Source organism: Pelodiscus sinensis, chromosome 5 (genome assembly GCF_049634645.1).
Source record: "Pelodiscus sinensis isolate JC-2024 chromosome 5, ASM4963464v1, whole genome shotgun sequence".
In the NCBI taxonomy this organism is placed as follows: Eukaryota; Metazoa; Chordata; order Testudines; family Trionychidae; genus Pelodiscus; species Pelodiscus sinensis.
Genome location: NC_134715.1, coordinates 95181051 through 95207051, shown reverse-complemented (window position 1 = coordinate 95207051; position 26001 = coordinate 95181051). Strand labels below are relative to the sequence as shown.

Below are 26001 nucleotides of genomic sequence, written 5' to 3'. Positions count from 1 at the left end.
AATCCCAAGCACATTAAAATCTTTTTATGCATGAGTATGGGTTCTTGAACTGCCACTGAAAGCCAGACCCCCACCTCCCTACAATGAAGGAGCAGGTATTTCTCTACTTGTCTTAACAGAATGGGTGAAATCCTGACCCCATTGGCTTCAGGGAGCTCAGGGCATCAGCCATTATATCTACTGGTGATGGACAAATGGGTTGCCTCTCTTCCTCCAGATTCTCGACAACACAAAAGAGAACTTAGGAGAACTTAAAGAATTCCTTCCAAAAAACTACAGCTCAAATGTGGAGCCATTATTACCTATTACTCTAAGCACTAAGCTAGTAGTCAAAAAATGGACTAAATCCACATCTTTTTGCAGTTGTACAACCTCAGGTATTTATCAACAGGGCTCGACAATTAGGGCAATCTACTCACCCGTGGAGAGTAGATTTTAGCCTGGTGTGGCCGCACAGCGTGGTCAGTGCATGTGCAGTGCGGTCTGCGCATGCACAGCATGCCAAACCCTGCGGCTGGCAAGCAGGGCTCGCCACTGCTTGTCAAGCCCTGTTTATCAACATTACTGGCTTCACAGCATTATCCTTTTTGCTACAATATATGGTGCATACAGACCACCCTAAGATACATTTGTTTAATTGTTTTGTGGATAAGTACAAATTAATTACCAGTGATACTCCACAGTGCACGACTAACTATGAAACATGGAGAATTTTTTAAAATCTTATTTCCTCAGACTAAAGTATTACCTGTGCATTGAAAATACTGGTCAGCCACTCCATTTGTGTATCCTGTCCATCACAACACATGTGCCTACAATATAATGTACAGTATTATTACAATAAACAGTTTAAGAAGTAGCTAACTGCAGTTGTGTCAGACTCCATAAGCAGTTCCTGTTTTGACAAAAACCTGTTTGGATTTCTCTTCTTTGTTTAATGTTATTAGCATTTTCTTATTTACATTTTAGACACAATATTTTTATATTAAATGCATATTTTGAAAAGACTGAGGATGATGCATATTGGATCAAATTCTGGAATGCATCCTAATTGCATTGAAAACATAAGCAGCTGTCTATCTTTAAGCATGTGCTTAGTTCATTGGCTTTCAATGGATTCAAACCTTTCTTTTGGGGCTTTGCTGAACTGGGACCTTAGCAAGGATACTAAATCAATAGCTTAAACTAGATATTGAAAGAAATCAACCTTGGTTTTTTTGGAAATGGGTAAAAGAAATCTAACAAAAACAAGAAAAGCACACATACTAGGTTTCAAGCACACTATTTTAAAAATGTTGATATTCACAACACACTCACATTTGTTAGAGTTGATTACTTACCATTGGTGCTTTTCAGAATACACTGTAAGACCCCAGCTGAAAAAATAAAACTCCACATTAAAAATAATTATTTATTTATTTGTTTATTTATTTATTTACCTGAAATCAGTGCTATAATAGAAAATTGAATGTAAGAAAAGCTAAGACTACACAGAAAGAACACAACTGAGATAAGAGATGTCGTTTTTACTTTCTTGCTTTCAAGAGGAGTACTGATACTTAGTCCTCTACAACCACAAATGATTGACTGAGATCCTTTGATGAAGGTGCTATAACAGGTCAAAATATTCCTACTAGCAGTAGGAGTGACATGGATGTGAAACAGGCGGGGTAAGTAGTGAGGACAGTCAATTGAAGACTTGATTTTCAGAATGAAGTCAGACAATATGATCTAGGCACTGCCCTATTTCTGGGGGTAGGGAGAGGGAAGAGTCATCAGTTGAGAATTAGTAAGTGACTAGGAAGGCTGGGTTAAGAAGTATGAACCAAAGACGGGGGAAAGAGAGAGGGGGAAAAAAAGGAAGAAATGGGACCAGACAGTAATATGGCAGAATGAGCAAAACCAGAAGAAAACACAAGTAAGCAAGAGAAAGAACAAACACAGCGACACACAAGGCAGAAAAGTGAGTGGACAACCATTTGGCTCTTTGAAAATGAGTAGCTCTGCAGTGAAACACCTTGGTTTGATGCCAGCTTCTCTCATCTCTGAGGCCTGGGTGTGCCCTAAGTGACAGAGAGCTCTGCCCTGGGAAGACAGGAAACCTACCAGTTTCTGGCCACTAACCTGACTCAGTAAGGAGTATCACTGATTAGCTGACAGACCAGAAATGGTTATAGCATTGTGGAACCTAGAGAAGGAAAATCCTCCTTTGAAGACCCAGGGATTAACGTGGATCCTCCTTTGAAGACCCAGGGATCAAAGTAATCTTTTTTGGCACACTAAAGGTGTGCTCACCACTGGAACACATGCTACATGATACAAGACTAATTGAGCTAATAATTACAGCCATAACAGATAACACACTGCAGAGTAAGAAAACCAATCGATAAAGTAATTTTCTAACACAGAAGAGTTAACATGGAACACAGGACCAGACAGCATCAGAACAAGTAATATTATGGAGTGCTATTTCACTCAGAATAAGGGACAGGCTTCACTTGGCTTCCTGACTCAAGTATGCATGTGTGTGTGTGTGCATGCACATTTGCATGTGTCCTTGTGTTAGGACTGAATGATTGAAAGTTTTATTATTTTTTTTAATATTTGAATTTTAGGTTTGGTAATGTAGTAATGTAAGGTAATATATATAATCATATATAATATTGTAGTAAGTTAAATCCTTTAGTTAAGTACATATCTCCTATATTTCCTTGTTCTAGCGTTTAGTAAGTAAAGAGACAGGATCTCATATTGTGTCTATGTTAATTAGATTAGAAATATTGAAGGCCTGGGCCTTCAATGTGAATTGTTTTGAATTTGCTTTATATAAAACAGTATTGTTTATTTTTGAAGGATTTTGTGAAAGACTGTGTGAATGAGATAATATGTGAAGGTCATTGTTAGAGCTAGAATGGTCAAGAGAAAAGGGGCAAGATGAGACAACCTGGGTGCAGAGGAGCCATCTATAACCATTGATGCATACCCCAACTCATAAGATGATTGGATATTGGCAGATTGATGAACCTTGAAGCAAGCGGGCACCCCTGAAAGATGATTGATTACAGGATGAGCCTTGGAAAATGTTTTGAGAACACTGACATCAACAAGATAATGTCCTGGTCACAGAATGACACAGCAGAATACATGGATTTCAACAGAGAAAAGGATTATAAAAGCAGGGTGCTTTTCTATGGAACTTTGAGTATGTCTTGCCAATAACACCAGGAGCATCGGATCGATTGACCGACAGAGCTCGGCTCTCCCTCTGCGATCAATCTGGCTGGCCACTAGATTGATACAGACTCTGGACTGGTAACTATAACATCGTCTGGCAAGACATACGTACGTATGCACGTGTGTGTGTGTGTGTGTGTGTGTGATTGAAAAGTACATGCAACTGTTGTATTCTCAATAAATGTGGCGTATTGCCTTTTCCCCTATAAAATATCTTGTGTGCTTCGTTTAAGCAGATAACACTTGTTCCATCGCAAAACTTAGAATCAGAACTTGATAAAGAACATAACCCAGTTTCTTTTCTAATCTTACTTTGTTGGTGGTTTCATTTTCTTCTTCACTCCAAGATAAAGTTTCACTGAACTAAGGGGCAGCACTTTTTCAGGTTTAGTACTCTGTGAATGAACATAAGTTTCTAATTAATTCATTAAAAATGTATAAAACCAGAGTGGCTTACAAATGCCTAACCTTCTTGCTTTTTTATTTTGGGGGCTCTTTCTTCTTATAATTTCATTATGGGTATATACACACACATACTTTACTGAATACAGCTCTTAATTTTTCCCCACCACACAAATTCTTCCAGTTTCACATCCTCAGCATCGGGGAAGTAGAAATCAAACAGTCAGATTTTAAAGAACATGGTCATTCATTCAAAACAACTTCCATTCAAAACTGTAAAAATGCAGACCGTTAAGAGAAAATCATTATTTCTTTCTCTGAATAGGCAAAGTGCTAAAATTTAGAGGTTATCCCAGCCTTCACCTGCATCCTCAAAGTAACAGAGATTTTCTGAGCCTATTTTTCCTGGACTCAGAATTTGATTATACCAGCTAAATGAATAAGCACCCGTAGAAAATAAATTTCTAACCTAGCCCCATTAGTGCCATATGAATTAGCATTTCCTCTTAACGAAATCATCCAGAAGAATGTATTTTCTGCATATACAAATATACATTTGTTAATGAGCATTCATAAATTATAGTTGATTAGTACATGAAGTCATATGAAACAGTTCTCCACCTGCAAATATAGGTTGAAATTTTTTTAACTGGGATTCTCTGGTTTGGCAACATCCATGGTCCAGCATGGATGTTGCAGGATCAGAGAATCCTGGTGGAGGCTACTGGCAAGGATCCCTGTGGGGCCGGCAGAGCGCAGCGAGCCCACCATCAGTGTGTGGCTGCAGGTCTGCCCAACAGGCTTGGGAGATCTGCGACTGCCCAGCGGGACCCAGAGCCACAGTGTGGCACCTGCGGCTACCCACAACAATGGCTACCCATCGGGGTTGGCAAAGCAGCGAGGCCAGCAAGAGGTGAGGAGCTGACTGGGAGCTGGCATCAGGGGTTCCAAAATGACCTCCCCGGTCTGGCAAAATCCCTCATCTGGGACCAGTCAGGTCCCAAGGGTGCTAGACCAGGGAGGTCCAACCTGTACTAACCCCCTCAGCTATCCTTCTCGAAATAGCTCTTAAAATTGAGCTACAATAAATACAAGTGCAAAAGCCACTATCGAATAACAGCCAAACACAAATACATCCAGGTGTCCAGTCAGAAAAGTTTTTCCCCCGATTTACCTTTTCTTTCTTTTTTTAAAATTCTATAAAACCATTTAAAGCTGATACAGTATTTACCACTTAATATAAACTGCACCTGAGTTTAGAAATATCAAAACCAAAAATCTTGTGAAACAGAACAGTTTAGTAGCTGGAAAAACAAAATTTAAGGCAATTTATACTAATTCTATCAAACTCCTGACAAAGTGCTAATTAAGGTTTAGAAATATTAATTAATGCTCACATATGTGCCAATTTTTAATGCTAAGTAATTAGACATTTTCTGAAATCCTGGGGTCATTCTACTTAAGATAACTAAGAATTCATAAAAAAGACATTTTCTTTTTGCATAATCTTATATTAGTGATTACTGAATTAAGCTTTTTTCTAAGAAAAGGAGGATGTTCCCATATACTATACCTTCCCTAAAGTATTCTATGTATAAATCTGCTGCACAGACAAAAACAGCATCAAGACCAAAAAAGGAATACTTTACTTAAAATATATTCTTTAACAAAAGCTAGCAAAGTTAAAATTAAGCAAATAAAAGTAACCATAACCATGTTGTACTCAATTAGTTTATAAGTTTATATAAATTGCACAAAACGTGTATGCCCCTGTTTAATCAGTTAACCAGTTAAGCTTAGCGTTTAGTACATGAAGTCATATGAAACAGTTCTCGATCTGCAAATACTAAACTCCTCAATATTTAGCATTTAACTGGTTAACTAATCAAGTGAGATTTGCTCGTGCATGGGAAATTAAGCACAGGTGTAAATGACTGCAGGACTGGGCCTAAACCAATAATATAAATTTTCTTTTTTTAATATTCAAAAGTTCAGTAACATCTTTATACCTTTTTGGGGTGTGGGAGGGAAATGGAGAAAAGAGAAGGTACTATATACTAAAGATGCTATTTTCCAAAATCTTTTTCATCATATTTCTAACAAAAAAGGTATTGTACAGGCAGTCCCCGAGTTATGCGGATCCGCACTTATGAACGGGGCTCTCTCGCCCTGGAGCTCGCAGGCAGCGGGACCGCCCAGAGTGCAGCGGTCCCGCCACCTCGACCTCCAGGGTGAGAAAAGCTGCTCTGGGTGCCCCTGGTCTGCTGGGAACCATCTCCAGCAGACCGGGGACACCTGGAGAAAAGCCAGGAGGTGGAGGGGTCCCGCCGCCACTGCGGCTTTGCTCCCCGTGTCCCTGGTCTGCTGGGGGGGGGGGGGGCGCAGCTAGTGGCCCCCCCATCCCAGCAGACCAGGGAGACGTGGAGCAAAGCCCCGGGCCTGTGGTAGAGCAGGTGGGGTGCTGCCGGTTGGTCCCGCAGCAGCAGCTGACTTGAGGATGCCTGGGGTTCTTAATTTGAATCTGTATGTAAGTCAGAACTGGCGTCCAGATTCAGCCGCTGTTGAAACTGATCACTTTCAGCAGCAGCTGAATCTGGATGCCAGTTCCGACTTACATACAGATTCAACTTAAGAACAAACCTTCAGTCCCTATCTTGTACGTAACCCGGGGACTGCCTGCACTCCGGCACCACGTTTTTGAAATGCCTTGAAATGTGTTTATTTGAGAGTTATACTTAACACCACCCCAACATTTATACCTTCTCCGGACATAAAATAAGCTCTTTTAAAATTATGTTTATCATACAAACTACACTGGTTGCTAAATGTTGTTTTAATTTTTAAAAGTACATAATATATGAACATAGCTAAATGAGCTCTTACACTTCAACAACTGTAACAAGCAAAAAATCTTTTTTATTTTAATCCCTGAATTGCATAGGCAAGAACCAAATTGCTGATTTACCTGTCAACCTGTGTTCATTTTTTCATATGTAAAGGAAAGCTGTTTAAGTTTAACTGCTCATAATTAGAAGGGTTCAGAATATGTGTTTATACCTTCATATCCTTGTAAAGAAGCAGATTTCCTTCCCGTAAGACAAAATAACGCTCTTGAAATTTATTTCCAGTCAGTAATTTTGATGGTGGTTCTCTGTATTTCATATAGCCTGCTTTCACATTATCTTTTGCATTCTTCTCTGTCAAGAAGATGAAAAGCATTTGGTTAGAGTATTTTTAAATATTGGAAATCACTGAGTACTGAATGTATCAGTACTAAGCATGTTTATGTACCAACACAATACCAGGATTTGATTGTTCTAAACTTTCTTATTTAAAGGCTTATTATGAATATATTGGTGTTGAAAGATGACCTATCGATAGCACAGAGGTCTTATGAACTGCTTATGCTGTCTCACCAATGTACTTAAATCTGAACGTGAAAGGACTAAGGTAAATTTCTAGGAAAGAATATTCCAAAGCTTATTTAGACTTCAATTTATTCAACGAATCTATCAACAAAAAGTATCAATTATGTCATGTTGGCATTGGACTATCGTACTCAATTTATTTCTAAAACTGGTCAACAATTTTTGAATATAGTGGGTGGGCAAAAGCCCTGCTTTTTTGAAATTGAAAAGTTTCACAAAAATGCTGGCTTTAGGATTTTTTGGAGGGTGAAAATATTTAACTTTTTTAAAAATATCAAACTATCAATTTTTTTCACTGCTAAAAACTAGGTTTTCAGTCAACTCAGTTATGTTTTTGAAAAACTGATTTTTTTTTTAAATGGGACACAACTTCAAGTGTTTGACATTTTTGCAAGTATATTTTATTTATTCAGTTCTACTAATTTGAGGTAGGTCAAATGTCAGCTGACGACTTTTGGTCACTAATCCCAAAGTAAAATTTAAATCAAACATAGAAAATATTAGTCCAGACCCGTCCTGAATTTAGCAAAAGTAAAAAAAAACAATTATAGAAAAGGACTGTGAGGGGAAAAAGAGGTGTAAAGTAGGAATTTTGTACTTAAAGTCTAGTAGGTGCTATAGAATACCACAGCAAATACAGCTGTCTGAATTGGGGGCGAGGGGGTGGGGAGGAGACAACACCGAAGACAGTGAAGATTGTGGCTACTCATGTTTAAATAAACAAAGGATATTCTGCCTTTTATCTGAAAACTAGCGTGAATGACCTGTATAGGAAACCTAGATTCCTGTGACTGAAATGATGCTAGAGTTTAAAGTAAATTAGGAACACAAAGCAGTACTTTTCTTTTTTGTTCAGATCTTTACAGCATTCATTTTGAAGTTATTGACACAAGGCTTACAGAAAGGCATAGAATCCAGCAGCACAAACTTCACTTCTGCTGATCAGTAGTAAAAGCAGATTGGCAAGTAGGAAGAGGAATAATCAGGTAGAGGATAGATAGTCTCCCTCATTTCCCCTTCACACTTTCACCCGTGTAGGGAGTCATAGCCTGGTAACAACAGATAATAATTATTTAAAAACCTTTGTCTGCTGTTGTTTACGACCTCTAGAACTATCTTGCCAATTTGTTAAGGTGTTTTCAGTGGCGGGAGGGGGGAACACTGGGTTATAACAGGAGCCTGCCGTTTAAATGTTTTTTACATTGCTGGCTTCTTTTCAGTAAGATTTTGATTCGTGATTCACAAAGTTGGTACACAAATTGCAACTTACCAAGAAGTTGCAGAATAATCTACCTTTAAAAGATATGTGAAAGAAACAATATTTAAAATAAATCTTCAAGAAATCTTAGGCAAATCCTATATTTCATCCATGCACAAAAGTTAATCAGGAGCACAGCAAAGAAAACTAATTCATATGTAAGCAATGCTTAGGTACAAAGATTGTGATACTTAAAAAATAGCAATGCCTCACAGCAAATTACACATTTAATTATATTTTGCAACCAGTGATTCCTACAATATATCATGATCAGAATCATCAAATTCTTCTACAGACATGCATTTCTTTGTACAATAATCAAGAAACTACTCAAACTAATAAAAAACTATTCTGCTGTACAGAAAAGACAAGAGGTATGGCAAGAGATCACCCTGGTCCATGATTAGGGCAATAAATCATAATAATTGTTGTGTAGCAGGTCCTTTTGACCACAGCCTCGCGTGTATTGCCCATATTGCCACACTAAAACCTCTCACAAGAAAAACACAGGCCACTGAGGCAGATCCAGAGACAGAGCTTGAAATCCCTCAGGTGCTCAGCACAGTTCTCAGTAAATGGAACTTAACTTGGCAAGCACGTGGGCCAAAAAGATAAGCGCAGGGACACAAGCTGTCCCATACACTAAGTTAACGAGCACTAAAAAAAACCAGGACAAGATAGGAATAAGAGAAATGAGCTGTCATATACATCAGTTAACAAGCACCTAGAGCAGGAAGCAAAAACATAGCTAGCTTTCACGTTTGCCAGTCATGTCTGCATCAGGCACTGACCACAATGGCTTGAGGCAGACGTCGTGTCACAAGGAAGGAACCCTAATATGGTACCAGATAACAAATAACCCTAATATGGTACCGGATGTCAAAATTATAGTATAAAGCACCCTAAGCTCGGCGAGGTTCCGTATCAAAATAGAAGGCATGTATCATCCAGCCTGGCTAAGGGGTTGATCACCCAAGGCCGCCTCCCACCCACCGAATCACGAAAGGGTGTACGAATCTGGAGCATGCTACGTGTTGTTTTGTGTCTGTGCATTGTAATTGTTACTGGGCTTGTGAGAATTGCTTATTATATTGTATTAACCATTTCATATTTAGAGGTTGTTAAGTGTATGTAGATTAATGACTAACTCCACCAGCTGTTCAAAGATAACCATAGAAGGGTTGGCTACCAGGAGGAGTTTTTATTATTGCTGTATTGGTTTTATTTGTTATATTCTTTGTTTCCATGCTGCTCTGTCTAAGATGAATCAGAAACAGCGATTTAATATAATCAAATTGTAGTTAATAAAGTTTGTAATTGGTTAAGTGCATTTAAGTCTCAGGCTTTCTTCCTTCTCAGCCCCAGTCTCTTGCCACAAACACCACCCCTAGACAATCTTTTGAACCTCTGGTTCATCAATAATCAGGCTTATTTATTATACTGAAGACAGTCTCTCAGTTCTACCAACTGATTGACACACATAGGTTTTTATTCAAATCTTAGGGAAAATTGCTTCAGTTCTTTATCACAAAACTTATCCTTGAACTATAGTCTATGTTGGCTGTCTGATGCTGAAATTAAACCTAAAATTATTTCATTTTTGTTTTAATCTCACTAATTTTACATATAAAAAAATATGACCAAATAGGAGACCATTAAGTCTCAATTCATCTATGTTTCCAAAGCGGGTATTGCCTCTCCCTCCCCCCCAAACAAAAATTGGAATAACAGACTATGTTCTTAAAGGTCAATGTTTCTCACTTAAGCGACCCAAGACTTTATTTGGAAACTCCCAAGGATTTTATACATAGGTTCATTAACCCATATACTTCTGACAGAAGAAAGTTAATCTAGGAAATTCTTGTTTTAGAGGAAGAAATGAAGACTCATGAAATGCAAGTGAGCCTTACTGATGATCTCTTGCCATAAAAAAGTTATATAACCACCACCACCTTGCACAGTCTGATCAAATGAAAATCCTGAATGACCCAATCAACAAGATATAAAGGTAGTTAGTCATCACAAAAAATAAAAAGTCCCCATGTCAAATGTTTTTAGCATATATTAATAAACCTAACCTTTAAAATTAACCTCTTTCAAGAGTAGTAAGCAACTTTTGATAAGCAATTTCCTGGATCTTTCAATACTATCTCACTTTCTGTTACATTTCAAAAATGCTGTATTTAAAACATTACCCTTCTCTTTGATGATAAACATATTTTTTTTAAATGGCTAAACTTCTAGTGACATGGCTCAAATAAACTCTCCTCCTGAGTTCAATACACCACTAACATAGAAGGCTCAGCAAAAATTAAGGTCAACGAAGTCTTATGAATAATCCAGGATGCCAAACATCCTGAGTTGAAATTAATTTCACTTTTATAGATGCCAAAAAGACATTTGAGCGAGTCATGGAATATTTTTTTAATCCCTGGGATGAAAGCATTTTTATATTCATATCCTACACTCCCCTTTGTGTAAACTCTGTCTTGAGACATATAATTTGAAAACTAATTAATCACTAGTCAATATATATATGGATGATGTTGCTAGCACATGTTCAAAACCAGATGGCCTTGCCTAGGCAAAAGCTGTTCAACTATCCTATCCTAAACAAAGGACTGTGTTTGCCACAATTTACATATACTGGGAAACAGGATTCTCGAGACAATGGAGGAAGAAGTGGCAGAAAACAGAACAATTTGTATTTCAGAAAACACAAGTGAGGGGAAGAAAGAGCACAGAATCATTTTTTGCCACCAGATTCCATGTCACCTTCCTTATTTTTTGGAAATTTTACTTCGAGGAGTAACCTTTAAAAGAATCAACTTCAAAGGTTCACTGGAATTTAAAAAGGAGAGAAAAAACAAGTTCTCTCTCTCACCTAAGACAACAAAAGCACCAGCATCTTTGTCCATCAGGGAGATATTCTGACCAAGGAAAGGGTCAGTTGGTGAGAAGACTGTTAGTAAGAAAGGCAAACTTAAATAATGCCTTGCTAGATTAAGTTTTAGACTTTCATTTGTGTGTTTTCACTTTAAATTGCTTGTAAACATTTGTAAATCTCTCATGTACTTGAATTCACTTAAAATCCTTTCTATATTAATAAACATTTGAAAACTAATCCAGTGAGGAGTTTAAAATGAACTGTTTGGTAACTCCAGTTAAGCTAATAAACTGATTAATATTGATCCCTTACAGAGGAAATGGATCTTAATAACTTAGCTGTCTAGTAGAGGGCTGAAAATCTGGGACTGGAAGTGCGCTGGGGTCATCCTTTTAACAGTAATCAAAGAGGCTGGAAGCATGAGTGTAACCGGTGTATTGCTGGCAAGCTGCTGGGGTCCCAGGGCTTCCGCTAGATAGACACTCTGGACATGACTTACATGCTGGTGGGCTGTTAATGAGACCAAGGCAGGGAGCCACAACAGCAAAGCATTGTGAGGCACCCAAGATTACAGGACAGGCAGTGACAACCTCTCACTGATCTGGCTTGTGTTCTAGAAGGTCACAAGACCATTGTATAATTGTCTTAGTGGATCCAAAATTTGAGTTCTGCTTCCAAACTACCTGTCTCAATAACTGCAATTCCCATGGTTTGTTATCCGGGAAAAAAAAGACACTAAGTCCCCTTTCCATTTTATTTTTGTTCTACAGAACTGGTGGCTGCATACTTTCCTCTATGTCATGGTGCCTAGTGTGAGGAGACCACTCACAGCATCTCTCTCTATATTGTGTTCTACCCCTTCTCTCTTTTTAGTCCTAATCAACTTTCAATTTGTAAGTATAGGATGCATCAGAATGCCCTTGATAAGAAGTCATGAACCCTCTCTGCTTTGAATCACACCCTTCCATAGGGAAACAATATGAAAAATGTGTAAGTATGCTATTTTTCTTGTCTATTTTAAAGGGAAATAAAAATTGACAATTTTTTATCATTTTTTATCATTTCAGAATCATCCTTTATGCTCCCATGTCTATTGCATTTAGTGATGATGGTGAATCAAAGTTTCATCAGACCTGTTGTAAACAACTGCCAAAGAAATGTAAATTAAGTTTAGTGGGGCTTCAGCAATAAGGGCAATTAACAGAACTAATTAGAAGGTTGGAACAATGTTAGGATCTTCACTGTTACATAGGCCAAAAATAAACATAGAAATTCCAAATAAAAAAATGAATCCCTCTGAGTACAAAGGGACAAAAGGAAATTTGCTGAAGAGGACATACTAGGTGCCTGATCAGAGGGACCCTGAGGGATGAAATCAGAACCATTTGCTTAAGGATAGTATCTGGGCTCCCAAGGTTTGTTTTCATCATTTAGCAATACGTGTACACAAACACATAAGATTACAAATAGAAGTATTGTGCATTCCATATTTAAGAAGGTTTACCCCCTTCAAATTCTTAATTTATTTATGTATATATGCACGTGCACACACACTTTTAATTTGCCAATAACTTAATTACTTTTTGGATTTATGGTAGTTAATTAATACTTTCAAATTTAAAGAAAGTTACTAGCTTCCCTTTACCACTTTTATTGCCAATGTTTCTGGTAAAGTAAGAATTACAATGAGGCTTATTAAAAGCCTTGCAAAATGAACCTTTTTTAAAACTGTGTTTATATTTTAACATCCTACTGCTTAACTAGTTTACTTTTATTAAAATAAAACCTAGTAACTCTTGATTTTGTTTGTCTCATTGACCTTGTGTCATTATGAAAACAGGACATGAAAATCATAGAAATATTCCTTAGCAATTTTCTGTTTTTATGATGAACAGCAAAAAGTGAACGTTTCCAAAATTATGCCAGTTATGCTGGTGGTAAATTAATCTTAAACCACATTTGATTTTCTTTCATTATTTCCTTTTTAGATGGAAATGTGAAGGTGCATCAGATATAAGAATGGAACAATAATACTGGAGTTGGTAGTCATTGTGATTGATTTGGAAGACATTTGTTCAGACAGAGACAAAGTAAACTGAATGTCTAACTACCTTAAATCTATCACCAAGTACACCCACAGAAGTTAAAAAAAAGTAGTAGTCCTGTAGAGACTAATAAAAATATATATAGAAGTAGTATTTACAACTTGTTTGCTGCAAGACGTAATTAAGGAGAGGGGAAAAAAAGTCCTCAAAGCTTTAGTCACACTAAAACATATTCACCATGGAAAAACTTCTTAAAATGGCAATCCTAAATTCAAGAACAGATCCTGCAGTAATGGAAGAGATTATTTAGCTGTGATAATGTTGCCATGATCAAAACTACAATTAGCAACATTGTAGAAATATTCTGAATCAAAAATCAAGCAAGCGCACTCACCAAATTTGGCATGATAGGCATACGGGAAGGAGGCAGAGAACCACAATGGGCTGAATGTTGTGCATGGGCTGCAAGTTGCCCACCACTGATCTAAACACAGTACTATCAATATGCAGTATTAAAATGAAATGAAGACCCACACGAATGAACATTAGTATGTAGCCACAAAACCAATGTAACTGGCCCAAGTTAAATTACATAGCTCTGAGACAAACTAACGTACCAGCTAATGGAGATCCATTCCAATTGAATATACGGAGATGAGATGAAGCAAGCAAAGACACACACAAAAACCAAGGGAACATATAAAGGTTTCAGAATAAATAAAAAGTAAAGATAGCTCTGTTATGTCATGGGGAGTTTCAGAGTATAGGAAGAAATCAGTGGAAAGGCAGAGAGCTGGAGTAGGTGCAAGTGTCCATTTTATTGCATAGCACAGAACTCACCAGAACAAGCCCAGACTAGCTGGGCTGACCCCAGTGACCTACTCAGTTACCATAACAACAAGATCTATATCTACAACCCAATATACAACATATTCCTCCCCCCTTAATAAAAACGTCCCTTTAAGAAAACAAAAACTAACTATGAAATGAGGGTAGAACGCCTCAAGTTCCCAGCTAACCCTGGGGATTATTTTGCCCCATCTGTGAGTTAATCTCAACTAAAGGTCCAGCCGTTGAGGAGGCCTCCTTTCTCTAGGTGGATTACGGCAGACATCCGGCGTTCTCGCACCCGAAGATGTTATGGGTGCAGGCCTGACACTGGGCTGGGAACTTGAAGTGTGAACAGGTGAGGCTGTTGGATCAGCCTGCTCAGGGAGGAGGTTATTGTTCGCCGCTGGTGGTGATGGAGGAGGAGAGTCAGGAGCAGGTGATTCTTGACACGGTAGCTCACCAGCAGTGGGAAGGACAGGCAACTCAACTGGAGATGTGCCTCGGGGGCAGGAATAACCTGTCAATAACTGATCTACATGCCGCCGCCAGATGAGATCTTTTGCAGTCCGGACACTATAGGAAACAGGTCCTGTTTGAGCAATAATAGTGGCAGGGACCCATTTAGCTCCAGGAACATAGTTCCGAGCCAAAACTGTCTGTCCAGGACTAAAGGTTCGGTCTTTTGCTCTAGATGCACGCCTGATAACTTGACCTTCCTGCTGACGTTGCACAATTTGTCGTGGTTCTGAAGGTTTCAGCAAATCAAAGCACGTGCGTAGCTGACGTCCCAGCATTAGAAAAGCAGGGGACACTTTGGTTGTAGCGTGAGGAGTGTTTCTGTAGGATAGTAAGAAGGTGTCCAGACTCTTTTGTACGAGTGAATGTTCTCTAACCGATTTCAAAGCTTGTTTCATTGTCTGGACAAACCTTTCAGCCAATCCATTTGTGGCCGGGTGATACGGTGCTGAAGTGATGTGATGGATCCCGTTTGCTTTCATAAAATTTCCAAACTCCTGAGACACAAACTGTGGACCGTTGTCACTCACAAGTTGTTCAGGAATACCCAAATGACAGAAGATTCCCCGTAATTTTTGGATAGTACTCTCAGCAGTAGTGGAAGGCATTATACAGACTTTTGGCCATTTGGAATGAGCATCTACCACCACCAAAAACATGTTACCTTCAAATGGGCCAGCAAAATCAACATGAATACGTTGCCATAGTTTTTCAGGCCAGTCCCATGGGTGCAGAGGTGCCAATTGATGTGCATTCCTCACACCCTGGCAAGAAATACAAGCTCTTGCCTTCTTTTCAATGTCACTGTCCAAACCAGGCCACCAAACATAGCTTCGTGCAATTTCTTTCATGCGCACCATTCCACAGTGACCTGAATGCAATTGCTCTAACATCTGTTGTCTCAGTATTTTTGGAATAATGACACGCATTCCCCACAACAAGCACCCCGAATGGGTTGATAACTCCGTTCTCCTGGACATGTAAGGGACAAGGTCAGATGAGACCTGAGAGTTCCATAGAGATGTTCCACGCATCACTAGTTCTATTACTTGGGAGAGTACTGGGTCAACACGAGTTGCTCTCTTAACTTGTGCAGCAGTGATGGGCCTGTTCTCTACCTGCTCAAAGTAAAAGATTTCCTTCTGGCCACTATCTTGATATTTGACTGGCAAAGGCAGCCTAGAGAGACCATCTGCATTGCCATGTAGAGTGGCTTTCCGATATCTGATCTCATATGTGTGTCCTGAAAGCCACAATGCCCATCGTTGCATACGACTAGCAGCCATTGGTGGAATACCTGAGTGTGGACCAAAAATTGCCGTCAGAGGTCGATGGTCAGTGAGAAGTGTAAACTTCCGTCCAAACAGGTACTGGTGAAATTTCCGAATTCCAAAAACGATTCCCAATGCTTCACGTTCAATTTGTGCATAGTTAATTTCAGCTGTGCTTAAGGTGCATGAAGCAAAAGCAATTGGTTTCTCCTCTCCTGAGGGCATAACATGTGACAAGACCGTGCCCACTCCATATGGGGAGGCATCACAAGCCAACTGTAAAGGTAAGGATGGATCAAAATGCGTCAGGACCTCTGCATTTAGCAATGCACGTTTAGCCTTGTTAAATGCAACATCACAGGCGTCAGTCCACTTCCAGACCTTGTTCTGGCCAAGGAGCTCGTGAAGTGGTTTTAATAGTGTGGCTAGCTGTGAAATAAACCTTCCATAATAGTTCAATAGTCCTAGAAATGAGCAAAGTTGACTAACATTTTGAGGGGGTGGAGCTTCCACAATAGCCTTAACTTTTGAAGGGGACTTATGAAGACCAGTAGCATCAATGATGTGTCCCAAATATTCAACAGAGGGCTGAAAGAATGCACACTTATCTTTACGGACTCGTAGGCCATACTCTTCCAGTCTTTGTAGGGTAGCCTCTAAGTTCTTAAGGTGATCCTCCTCATTCCCACCCATGACCAGGATGTTGTCAAGATAGCACTGAACTCCTGGCAAGCCACACAAGATCTGGTCCATAGCTCTCTGGAACAAGGCTGGAGCAGAAGTTATTCCAAAGGGTAAGCGACAGTAACGATAAAGCCCTTTATGAGTCACAATAGTCAACAGCTCTTGGGATTCCTCCTCAACTTGCATCTGTAAATATGCTTGACTCACATCAATCTTGCTGAACCTTTGTCCCCCAGCCAGGCCCGCAAAGATGTCATCGATGCGAGGAAGGGGGTATTGCTCTGCACATAAAACAGGGTTAACAGTGACCTTAAAATCCCCACAAATCCGAATAGAACCATCTTTCTTCAATATTGGAACTATTGGAGTTGCCCATGGACTATGGGTAACTGGTATTAGGACTCCATTTTTGACTAGGCGCTCCAGGTCTGCTTCAACTTTTGGTCTGATAGCATATGGCACAGTTCTGGCCTTCAGATATTTTGGTTGGCTACCAGGTTTAATGTTCAGTTTCACGGTGATTCCCCTCATACTTCCCAGATCCTCTCCAAAAACAGCAGCATATATCAGTCAGACCTGTTTCTTCTTTAGTCATCCGGTGCACTTCTGCCCAGTCCAGTGGGATCTTCCTAAGCCATGATCTCCCCATTAAGGCTGGGTAATGGCCTTTCACCACAAACAGTGGTAATTCTGCAGTCCATCCATTTAGTTCCACCTTAACATCAGTAGTGCCCAATAGGGGTACTGCTTCTCCTGTATATGTCTTCAGAATGATCTTTGTTGCCTTAAGTGGAAGATGCTTCAACTTTTCCTTATACACCGAGTCTGAGACCAATGAAACTGCTGCACCAGTGTCCACTTCCATGCGTACTGGTTTGCCATCCAACAGTGGGGTTACCCAGTATTCATGGGAGCCCCCTTTCAAAGACAAAACATAGCGGGGCACTTCTTCTTCAGACAAGGTGTCGCTTTGATCATCAGGCATCTGCTCGATGGTATGCAGATTTTCCTTTTTGTTCCGCCAGGCCACAGGCCTCTTTTTCTTTTGTTTACAGGCACGCTCAATGTGTCCTTTTTTTCCACACTGTCGACACACTAGGTTCTTACACCAGCATTCTGCGGCATGGTGACCTGTCCTACCACAGCGGTAACATTCCTGGCTCCCCACTGTTTTGTGAGTAGTTTCTTGGAACATTTTATGCACCCCAGGGGGTGCACTAAGGTATTGTGCCTCCTGTGTGGCCAGTTCCAGGGAGACCGCAATACCAATGGCCTTCTGTAAGGTGAGCTGAGCTTCTGTTAACAGACGCCTCCGTATAGCTTCACTGTGCAGGCCACACACTAACCTGTCACGTATGGCATCATTTAACATCTCCTTAAATTCACAGTGTTCAGCAAGCTTTTTCAAATTGGCTACAAATTGTACAATGGTTTCACTTTCTTTTTGGTCTCTGCTATGGAACCTGTACCTTTCTGCAATTACCGGTGGTTTTGGAGCATAATGTGACCCCAGGATTTCCACAATGTCATTGTAAGATTTGGTCTCTGGCTTAACAGGGAGCAGCAAACTGCGTAGCAGAGAATAGGTCTTAGCCCCTACAACACTTAAAAATATTGGCACCTTATTCTCTTCTTTATTGTCATTTGCAATAACAAAAAGTTCAAAACGCTCAGTATATACGTGCCATTGCTCTACAGTCTCCTCAAAAGGTCCCAGTGGCCCTGTAAGTGTAGCCATGGCTGCTGCACTCCCCCCCCTTTTTTTTTCTTTTCCAGTCTCTGGGCTCCTTGATCTTAGCTTCAGTTTGCACAGGGTAGCAGTCAGTTCTTACCCCCACCTTCCAGAACAGCCAGAAAGAGTTTGTTTTCTTACATTGACTTCTACTTCTTTTGTTGCTGGAGGCAGCACAAGCATCCCACCCTCGTCGCCACTTGTTATGTCGTGGGGAGTTTCAGAGTATAGGAAGAAATCAGTGGAAAGGCAGAGAGCTGGAGTAGGTGCAAGTGTCCATTTTATTGCATAGCACAGAACTCACCAGAACAAGCCCAGACTAGCTGGGCTGACCCCAGTGACCTACTCAGTTACCATAACAACAAGATCTATATCTACAACCCAATATACAACAAGTTCTTCCAAAGTGCAAATTAGACCTTCAGGCTAAATTACTGCAATGACCTATATTTGGAAATGAACTCTCCGACAATGAAGAAATGCCATTTGATAAAAGACACAGCAGTTCACCTTATGACCAACTAAAAACACCTTTTTTGCTTCATTCACTTTACTGGCCATGCATCAAATACCAACTGGGAATAAATATTGTCTTGTTAGTCTAAGCTCTCAACAGGCTAGTTAATTTCTTCCTCTCCCATCCTTTGTATGGGTCTTATATAAATTACTACTCTCAAGGATGGTGAAACTGAAGAATAAAACTAGTTAAAATAGTGGATAGTGTTTTCTTAGAAATGGAGCTTCCTTACAAAAAGAACCAAGGATGACAAGAAAAGGTAATCACACTCAGAACCATATGCACACGACCTTTTCTTGTCATCCTTTGTTCTTAATAGAAGGAAGCTTCACCACTGAGAGAGAGATAGACAGACACACATACGCTTAAGATTAGGGTTGCCAGGTTTCCGGTTTTGAACTGGACAGTCCAGTATTTGAGCTTACTGTCCAGGAAACAAATGAAGAAAATATCGGACATATAAATGTCTGGTATTTTCTAATTAAATACGTTTTATTATTATCAGGAGTATCAGTACGTAGCTGCATACTGCCTGGCTGGTAGACATGCTCAAACTACGTGAGTGTGTCTACCAGCCAGGAAGTACACAGCTACGCAGTAGAGAGGAGGGGAATGGAGGCGGGACGGGGCAGGGTGGGGCCGAGCAGGGCGGGGCCCGGGTGGGATGGAATCCCCAGGACCGGACTCGCTCGTGCACCCCGCTGGAACTGTGCGCTGGACAGGCAGCACCGCAGGATCTGCGTGCACCTGCATCAGCCCTGCCCCCCACCGGCTGGTTCCCCCCTGCACTGCCCCTGGCCAGCCCTACTCCCCCGACCTCCTCCCAGCCAGCCCTGCTTCCTGCTGGCCAGTCCCCCTCCCAATCTTGGGGGAAGGATAGCTCAGTGGTTTGAGCATTGGCCTGCTAAACCCAGGGTTGTGAGTTCAATCCAATCCTTGAGGAGGCCATTTAGGGATCTGGGGCAAAACTTGTCAGGGATGGTACTTGATCCTGCTGTGAAGGCAGGGTACTGGACTTGATGACCTTTCAAGGTCCCTTCCATTCTAGGAGATAGGCATCTCCATTCATTTAAAATTTCCCAAACCCACTCCCAGCCAGCCCTGCTCCCCTCCCAGCCGGTCCCCTCCCTCCCGTTCTGAGATCACGTGTGTCCGGTATTTTTTTAAAACCCATCTGGTAACCCTACTTAAGATTTACATATGTGTGTTACTGGAAGTGACACAGAGAAAAATATCTATATGGATATGTTGATAGATGATGAAATATTAAAACTTAGTCTATCAAAAAAAATATCTGCTGTAGGTTTGATTGCCATAGACACCACTTTCATACAACTTTAATCCATAATGTACTGTTTTTCAGTTTTTGTTTTGGTGTAAACATGCAACACAGAAATTCCCCTCATGAAACCACCTTCCAATCCAATACTTTCCCTTAAACAAATATAGTGAAAAACTAACAACACATGAAATGGCTGTGGATTAGGGATGTAACAGTGTAGTCTATTCATCAATTAACCAATAAGCAAAGACTTATAGGTTAATGCTATAGACTACACACATTTCCTCCTCCCCGCCAGTAAATTTTTTAGCAGGCTGGCTAGCAGCCCGGCTCAGTCCTGGCTCATGCCGGGTCCTGGACCTACTCCCGCTGCATCTCTGCATTTAAAGTGTACTAGGAGCCAGCTAGACAGGCAGCCCGGCTCAGTTCCAACTCGTGCTTGGTCCAGGAGCTCAGTCCCTTCCCCACTCTCCACCCCCCAGACAGGAGATGCTGCCACCCTGCACTGCTGCCTCTTTATCAGAGGCAACAGTGCAGGGCAACAGGCAGCCAATCTGCAAGGGGAGCTGGTTTTTAAACTTGCTTCCCTCATAGATCAGCTCCTGCCTGGCAGTCTGCACTGCTGCCTCTGATAGAGAGGCAGCAGTGCAGAGTGCTCCTCAGGAGTGGGGCCCGAGTGCACTGGCTGCTGGCCCCACCCCCAGGGATTACAGAATAGTCAACTAATCAATAAAAATTCATGAGGTTAATCGACTATTAACCAATATTTAACATCCCTACTGTAGATGCAACTGCTAGATCACATCTCCTCATTTTACATCTAGGCTATGTTTATTCCTTGGGAGTTGTACCGATTTTTCTCTTCCTACCCTTGACTTCAACTGCCCTGTTCTCTTTTGCAGTTTGATTCTATCTGTCCTCTGTTTACTCGAGTGCTCCAGTTAGTGTCATCGGGATATACAGTCAGTTTCTTAACACTAAAAGGCCATCACCAAAGGTATTCATCAAAAATATCACCACAAAAGTCTAGCTAGACCTTTACTGGCGAATGAAAAATCTGGATGGAGCACAACTGTACTACAAATATCAGCAAGCAAAACATGGATTATCTAGAAGTGCTCTGTGGACCTACAGTGGTATGCAGACCACGGTTTCAGAACTATTGCCACAGAGTTTGGTATCAGGCTACTAAATGTTTTCATAGAAAAATTACTGGACTGTATAGTGTGGGGAAAACAAGAACACCACTAACTCATTTGTTTAAAGAAATTCAATGTAACAGTTGGTAGGGCTCTGGTTTTTATACTGTGTAGCACCTGGGAGTTTTTCAAATATTCCAATGATATTTTACATATATAGAACAATCACTTAAACTGTTAGAAAGTTTATGCCATGTTGGTACTTAAGACATAAAAAACTGCTAATTTTTTTAAAAGATAATGATACATACCACTGTAGAGTTTTATCGTGTCTGCTGTTAGAAACCTTTTTACTACAAGATATGCTGATCCAGGCTCAGGTAATGAACTCCAATGAAGAACTTGTTCCAGCACATTTTCTGAATAGTGCAGAGGGCGCTCTGAAAAATGTCAAAAGTGTAAAATAACAAAAACAAAAAGAAGAGAAGAAACAACAAAAACATAATCACAGATCCTGGGAGGTTACATAACCATAAGCATTAATGTGGTTCTCTTTAAAACATGACACCTACCTTGTCTGTTATTCAAATGAACACTACAATTAGGCATTGCACTGTGGATCTCCTCCCCCAACACTTTTTTTTTTACTATGTTCCATATGAATTTCAATTTCAAGAACTGCATACCCGATCGACTCAGCAGCAAAGTGTTTAAAAGAACTCATATTTAACACTTAATAGACCTTTCTGAAAGGTCATAAAAATATGTAATAGAACTACATACTGACTAATGCAAAAGTTAGACTTTGGTTAAATATTTAAACATAATTTAACATTTATATTATGGTAGCACCTAACATTTGGATTGACAGCCATGGAAACTAGCCAATGGCAGCTGTGGAGGTGGTACTTGCAGGTGAGGCCTGTGCACAGAAACCTGCAGTCTCCTCACCCCAGGAGGTGCACTAAGACTGCTTGCCCAAGCAGCATATGTGGCTACAGTATGCAGGCAGCTTGCCTGAGCACTCTGCTGGGCACCAGCTGGAAGCACCTCCCAGTCAGAGTCTGCACCTGGCACCTTCTTCTGCACCCCAACACCCTCATTCATATCCTGTACAAAGACTCCCACCTAAAGCCTGCACCCTCTCCTGTACCTCAACCCCCTGCCTCAGGTCAGAACCCTGATCCTGCAACCAAACTCCATCCCAGACCCCACACTTTCTCCATTAATGTAGTAGAAAAGTGAGGCTGGTGGTCACTTACCTAACCTTTGGAGTGGTCCCCTGTGAAAATTACTTCCTGTCCCAACCTAAGGTGCCAGCTGAATTTCATGGGGACAAATACAGTATTTCCTTAGCCTCAGGGATTCCCCTAGCCAAAAATCAACTACCTGCTGCAAACAATGGAAGTATGAGACCTCATTAAAACAAAAAGTCGTAATAATACTGTTTTATAAGAAATCAAAGCACCAGCAGTTGATTTATTGCATCCGCTTAGATGTGATATTTCAACCTCCGAGCACTCTCACATTGACTCTGGTACTGCACCAGGACATGAAGGGTAGGTAGGATTATCAGGAAAGCAGTCCCCACTGATCTTACCTCATGGAAGACACCACAGTAACTGTGTCAACTTCAGCTATGTTAGTCACATGGCTGAAGTTGCTTATCTTAGATGAACAGGGGACATCATGTAGCCTAGGACTAAGGCTAAGTTTGCACTGCCACTTTACTGTGCTGGAACTTTCTGACTCAGGGGTATGAAAAAACACCCCTATCCCCAAAAGCATCAAGTGACAATGCTAAACAACGTCAGTGTAAACAGGCTCCCAGAACAGCTAGTTATTCCCCTTGTGGAGGTGGTTTACATAAAGTTCTGAGAGAGCTCTCTCCAAGAGCCACTGCCCTGACCACATTTTCACTTTATAGTGCTGCTGTGGGTGTATTTTAGTTTTAGAATAATAGACAAAGCCTAAGTCTGCACAGCCTGAGCCTCCTTTCACCTCTGCCTTCATTGCCTCCTCCATATAGGAGGTGGAATTAAATTGGCTGAATGATTAATTCAGTAGTGGGGATTTAGCCAAAGGGACAAAGCTCATTCTTTGGTCATATGTTGTGATTAATCCTATACTGGACCCAATTAATTGTCTGCTAATATTTGGGAAGAAGGAAAGTAACACCCCGTTTTTCTTAAAAGTAATAAAATCGAGGCCTATTGTTTTAAAGCCTTCATATGCCCCCTAGCATGGACAAGTTTGCATGTTGCTGTGTGTCTGAACAATAAAAGTAAATGTTTTATAAAATGCCCAAGTGAACTGGGAACCTGTTTTAAAAAAAAAATATTTTAACATATTGAAAAGTCATTTTCTTACATATTTTTTCATTTCCTTCAGTAACATTTCTTCAATTTAATATTAATCTGAATGCATAATGGTATCCTATTTTACATAAACTAATTACAGCAAGCTTTCTGTTTTTATTGTAATGACAATTTAAACAAATCAATATAATGTGACTCAAAGGAATTTTAGGCTTCAGTTATGCTGGAGACTGAAATAGGATAGAGCAACATGGCAAATGGGCTCAGGAATCATTAAGGCCAGATTTCTGAGGCGCTTAGCCCCTGCAACTGAAACCAGATTTTCAAAGAAGTGCTTAGCTCTCACTAAAGTACCAAAAAAAGCAATCTGATTTTCAGAAGAATAGACTGAGCATTGAACTCTTTTGGAAGTCAGATTTTTCAGTGGCACTCACAAGTGGAGGCAAAAAGTTCAATTTTATCTCTAAAAGGCCTCTGCCTCCTAGACAGTGATGGAGAAGCAAGGCACCTAGAAGGTCTTGCTACCCTTTTTAAAAAAAAAGATCAGGAATGTTCCATGCCAGCACAGGCAGTCAGACATGTACATGGACACATCACTGTAGTAATCCCTTTGGGGTTGGTCAGTACCGCAAACTGTACTAGTAGAAACTCTTTTATTGCACAATGGAGAACTAGGAGACAAATTATGATGCTACCTCTTTTAATCACTAGCACAGAGCAACGGGAGGCATAATTTAGCTTTGAATAACAAATGACTTACTTATGGGCATATTAACCCATTTATTAAGATTTTTTGTAGTTGTTCAGAATTTATAATTATGGGGCAGATTAGCACTAGTTTTCTATGGTCAGTAATTCAATAGTCCCTTTATAACTGTGCCTATATGGGAACTTTTATTGAAGTAACCTATTTTCCTCAATAAAAGAAGAAGTGATTTAGATGCAGGATGATCTTTTAAATGTAACAATTTTAAACCAACTCATTGCCTGCTGTATAAAAGTAAAATCCAACCTACAGAAAAACTTTAAAAAGGGGTAGTAAGAACTAGGGGTTTCACCATATTTTCTAGAATATAAATGCTCCCAAAGTAAACTCCTACACTTTTATTTATAGCTACATTTCAGACCATCTGTCATAACGGATTATGTGGTACATAAATCATCATGCTAAAATGCATTAGCTGTTTTGTTGGCAACATACCTCATTTACAAACTATCCATCTCACAAGAAAATACTAAAAAATAGCATAGATCCTATTTGATAATAGCATATGGTACTAATAGTTCTCTGCAAAAGGCAGATCATTTTACCAATTTTTTCAACTGTAAATAATTTAGCTGATTTTTAATATTGTAATTTCAGAATTTCTAACATCAAATGGTCAACATATACTTCCAATTACCCTGTTACTAAGGTCATTATGCATTTGCTAGTAAATATCCAGAACAAGTTAGTTGGGTTGGAAACAGCAATTATGAGAAGGAAATTACATTTCAGATAATACAAAGTGTTAATTTTCTTGACTTCCGAGGATTCATTTTCAGCATGGTGCCCAAGAAATTGTTTGACAATATACAAAAAAGTTCTGCTCTCTAGAGACTGTAAGATAAACTTAATTTCCAATGCCCTGGACAGATGCCAATAGACAAGTACAATGATACGAAGTTTAACTTCTGTACAGGCAGTCCCCGGGTTACGTACAAGATAGGGACTGTAGGTTTGTTCTTAAGTTGAATCTGTATGTAAGTCGGAACTGGCGTCCAGATTCAGACACTGCTGAAACTGACCGCCAGTTCTGACTTACATACAGAATCAACTTAAGAACCCCAGGCGTCTCCAAGTCAGCTGCTGCTGAAACTGATCAGCAGCTGATTCCAGGAAGCCCGGGGCAGAGCAACTCTGCCTGGGGCTTCCTGTAGTCAGCGCTGGTCAGTTTCAGCAGAAGCTGACTTGGGACTCCTGGGGCAGAGCAGCTGGGGTGCTGCTGGGTTGCTCCAGTAGCGCCGCTCGGTGCTACTGGACCAACCCAGCAGCACCCCATCTGCTCTGCCCCAGGCGTCCTGATTCAGCCGCTGCTGAAACTGACCAGCAGCGGCTGAATCAGGACCTGGGGCAGAGCAGCTGGGGTGCTGCCGGGTTGGTCCAGTAGTGCCCAGAGCAGCGCTGCAGGACCAATCGGCAGCGCCCCAGCTGCTCTGCCCCAGAGTCCAAAACAAAAGCCTGGTCTGCTGGGGGGGGGGGAGCACACTAGCTGCGCCCCCCCTCCCCAGCAGACCAGGGACACGGGGAGCAGAGCCGCAGCGGCAGCGGGGTGCCGCACCTCTGAGGATTTGCTCTGGCAAAGCCTCAGAGGCGCGGGACCCCGCCGCGGCTGCGGCTTCAGTCCGGGTGCCTGTGGTCTGCTGGGGACCGTCCCCAGCAGACCACAGGCACCCGGACTGAAGCGGCAGCAGTGG

The 26001-nt window shown here is 40.7% G+C and overlaps 1 protein-coding gene across 2 annotated transcripts in view; it reads right to left on the bottom strand.

Annotated features, from left to right (window-relative positions):
- Positions 1 to 26001, bottom strand: part of ARAP2 (ArfGAP with RhoGAP domain, ankyrin repeat and PH domain 2) — a 213755-nt gene that overhangs the window by 13915 nt on the left and 173839 nt on the right. For both annotated transcript variants that reach the window (XM_025187574.2, XM_006128750.4), the window contains exons 27-31: positions 21538 to 21666; positions 6694 to 6833; positions 3547 to 3629; positions 1341 to 1376; positions 749 to 812 (exon numbers count right to left, since the gene is read on the bottom strand). In XM_025187574.2, the coding sequence (XP_025043359.2) occupies positions 749 to 812; positions 1341 to 1376; positions 3547 to 3629; positions 6694 to 6833; positions 21538 to 21666 (452 nt within the window). The remainder of the gene's footprint in view (positions 1 to 748; positions 813 to 1340; positions 1377 to 3546; positions 3630 to 6693; positions 6834 to 21537; positions 21667 to 26001) is intronic.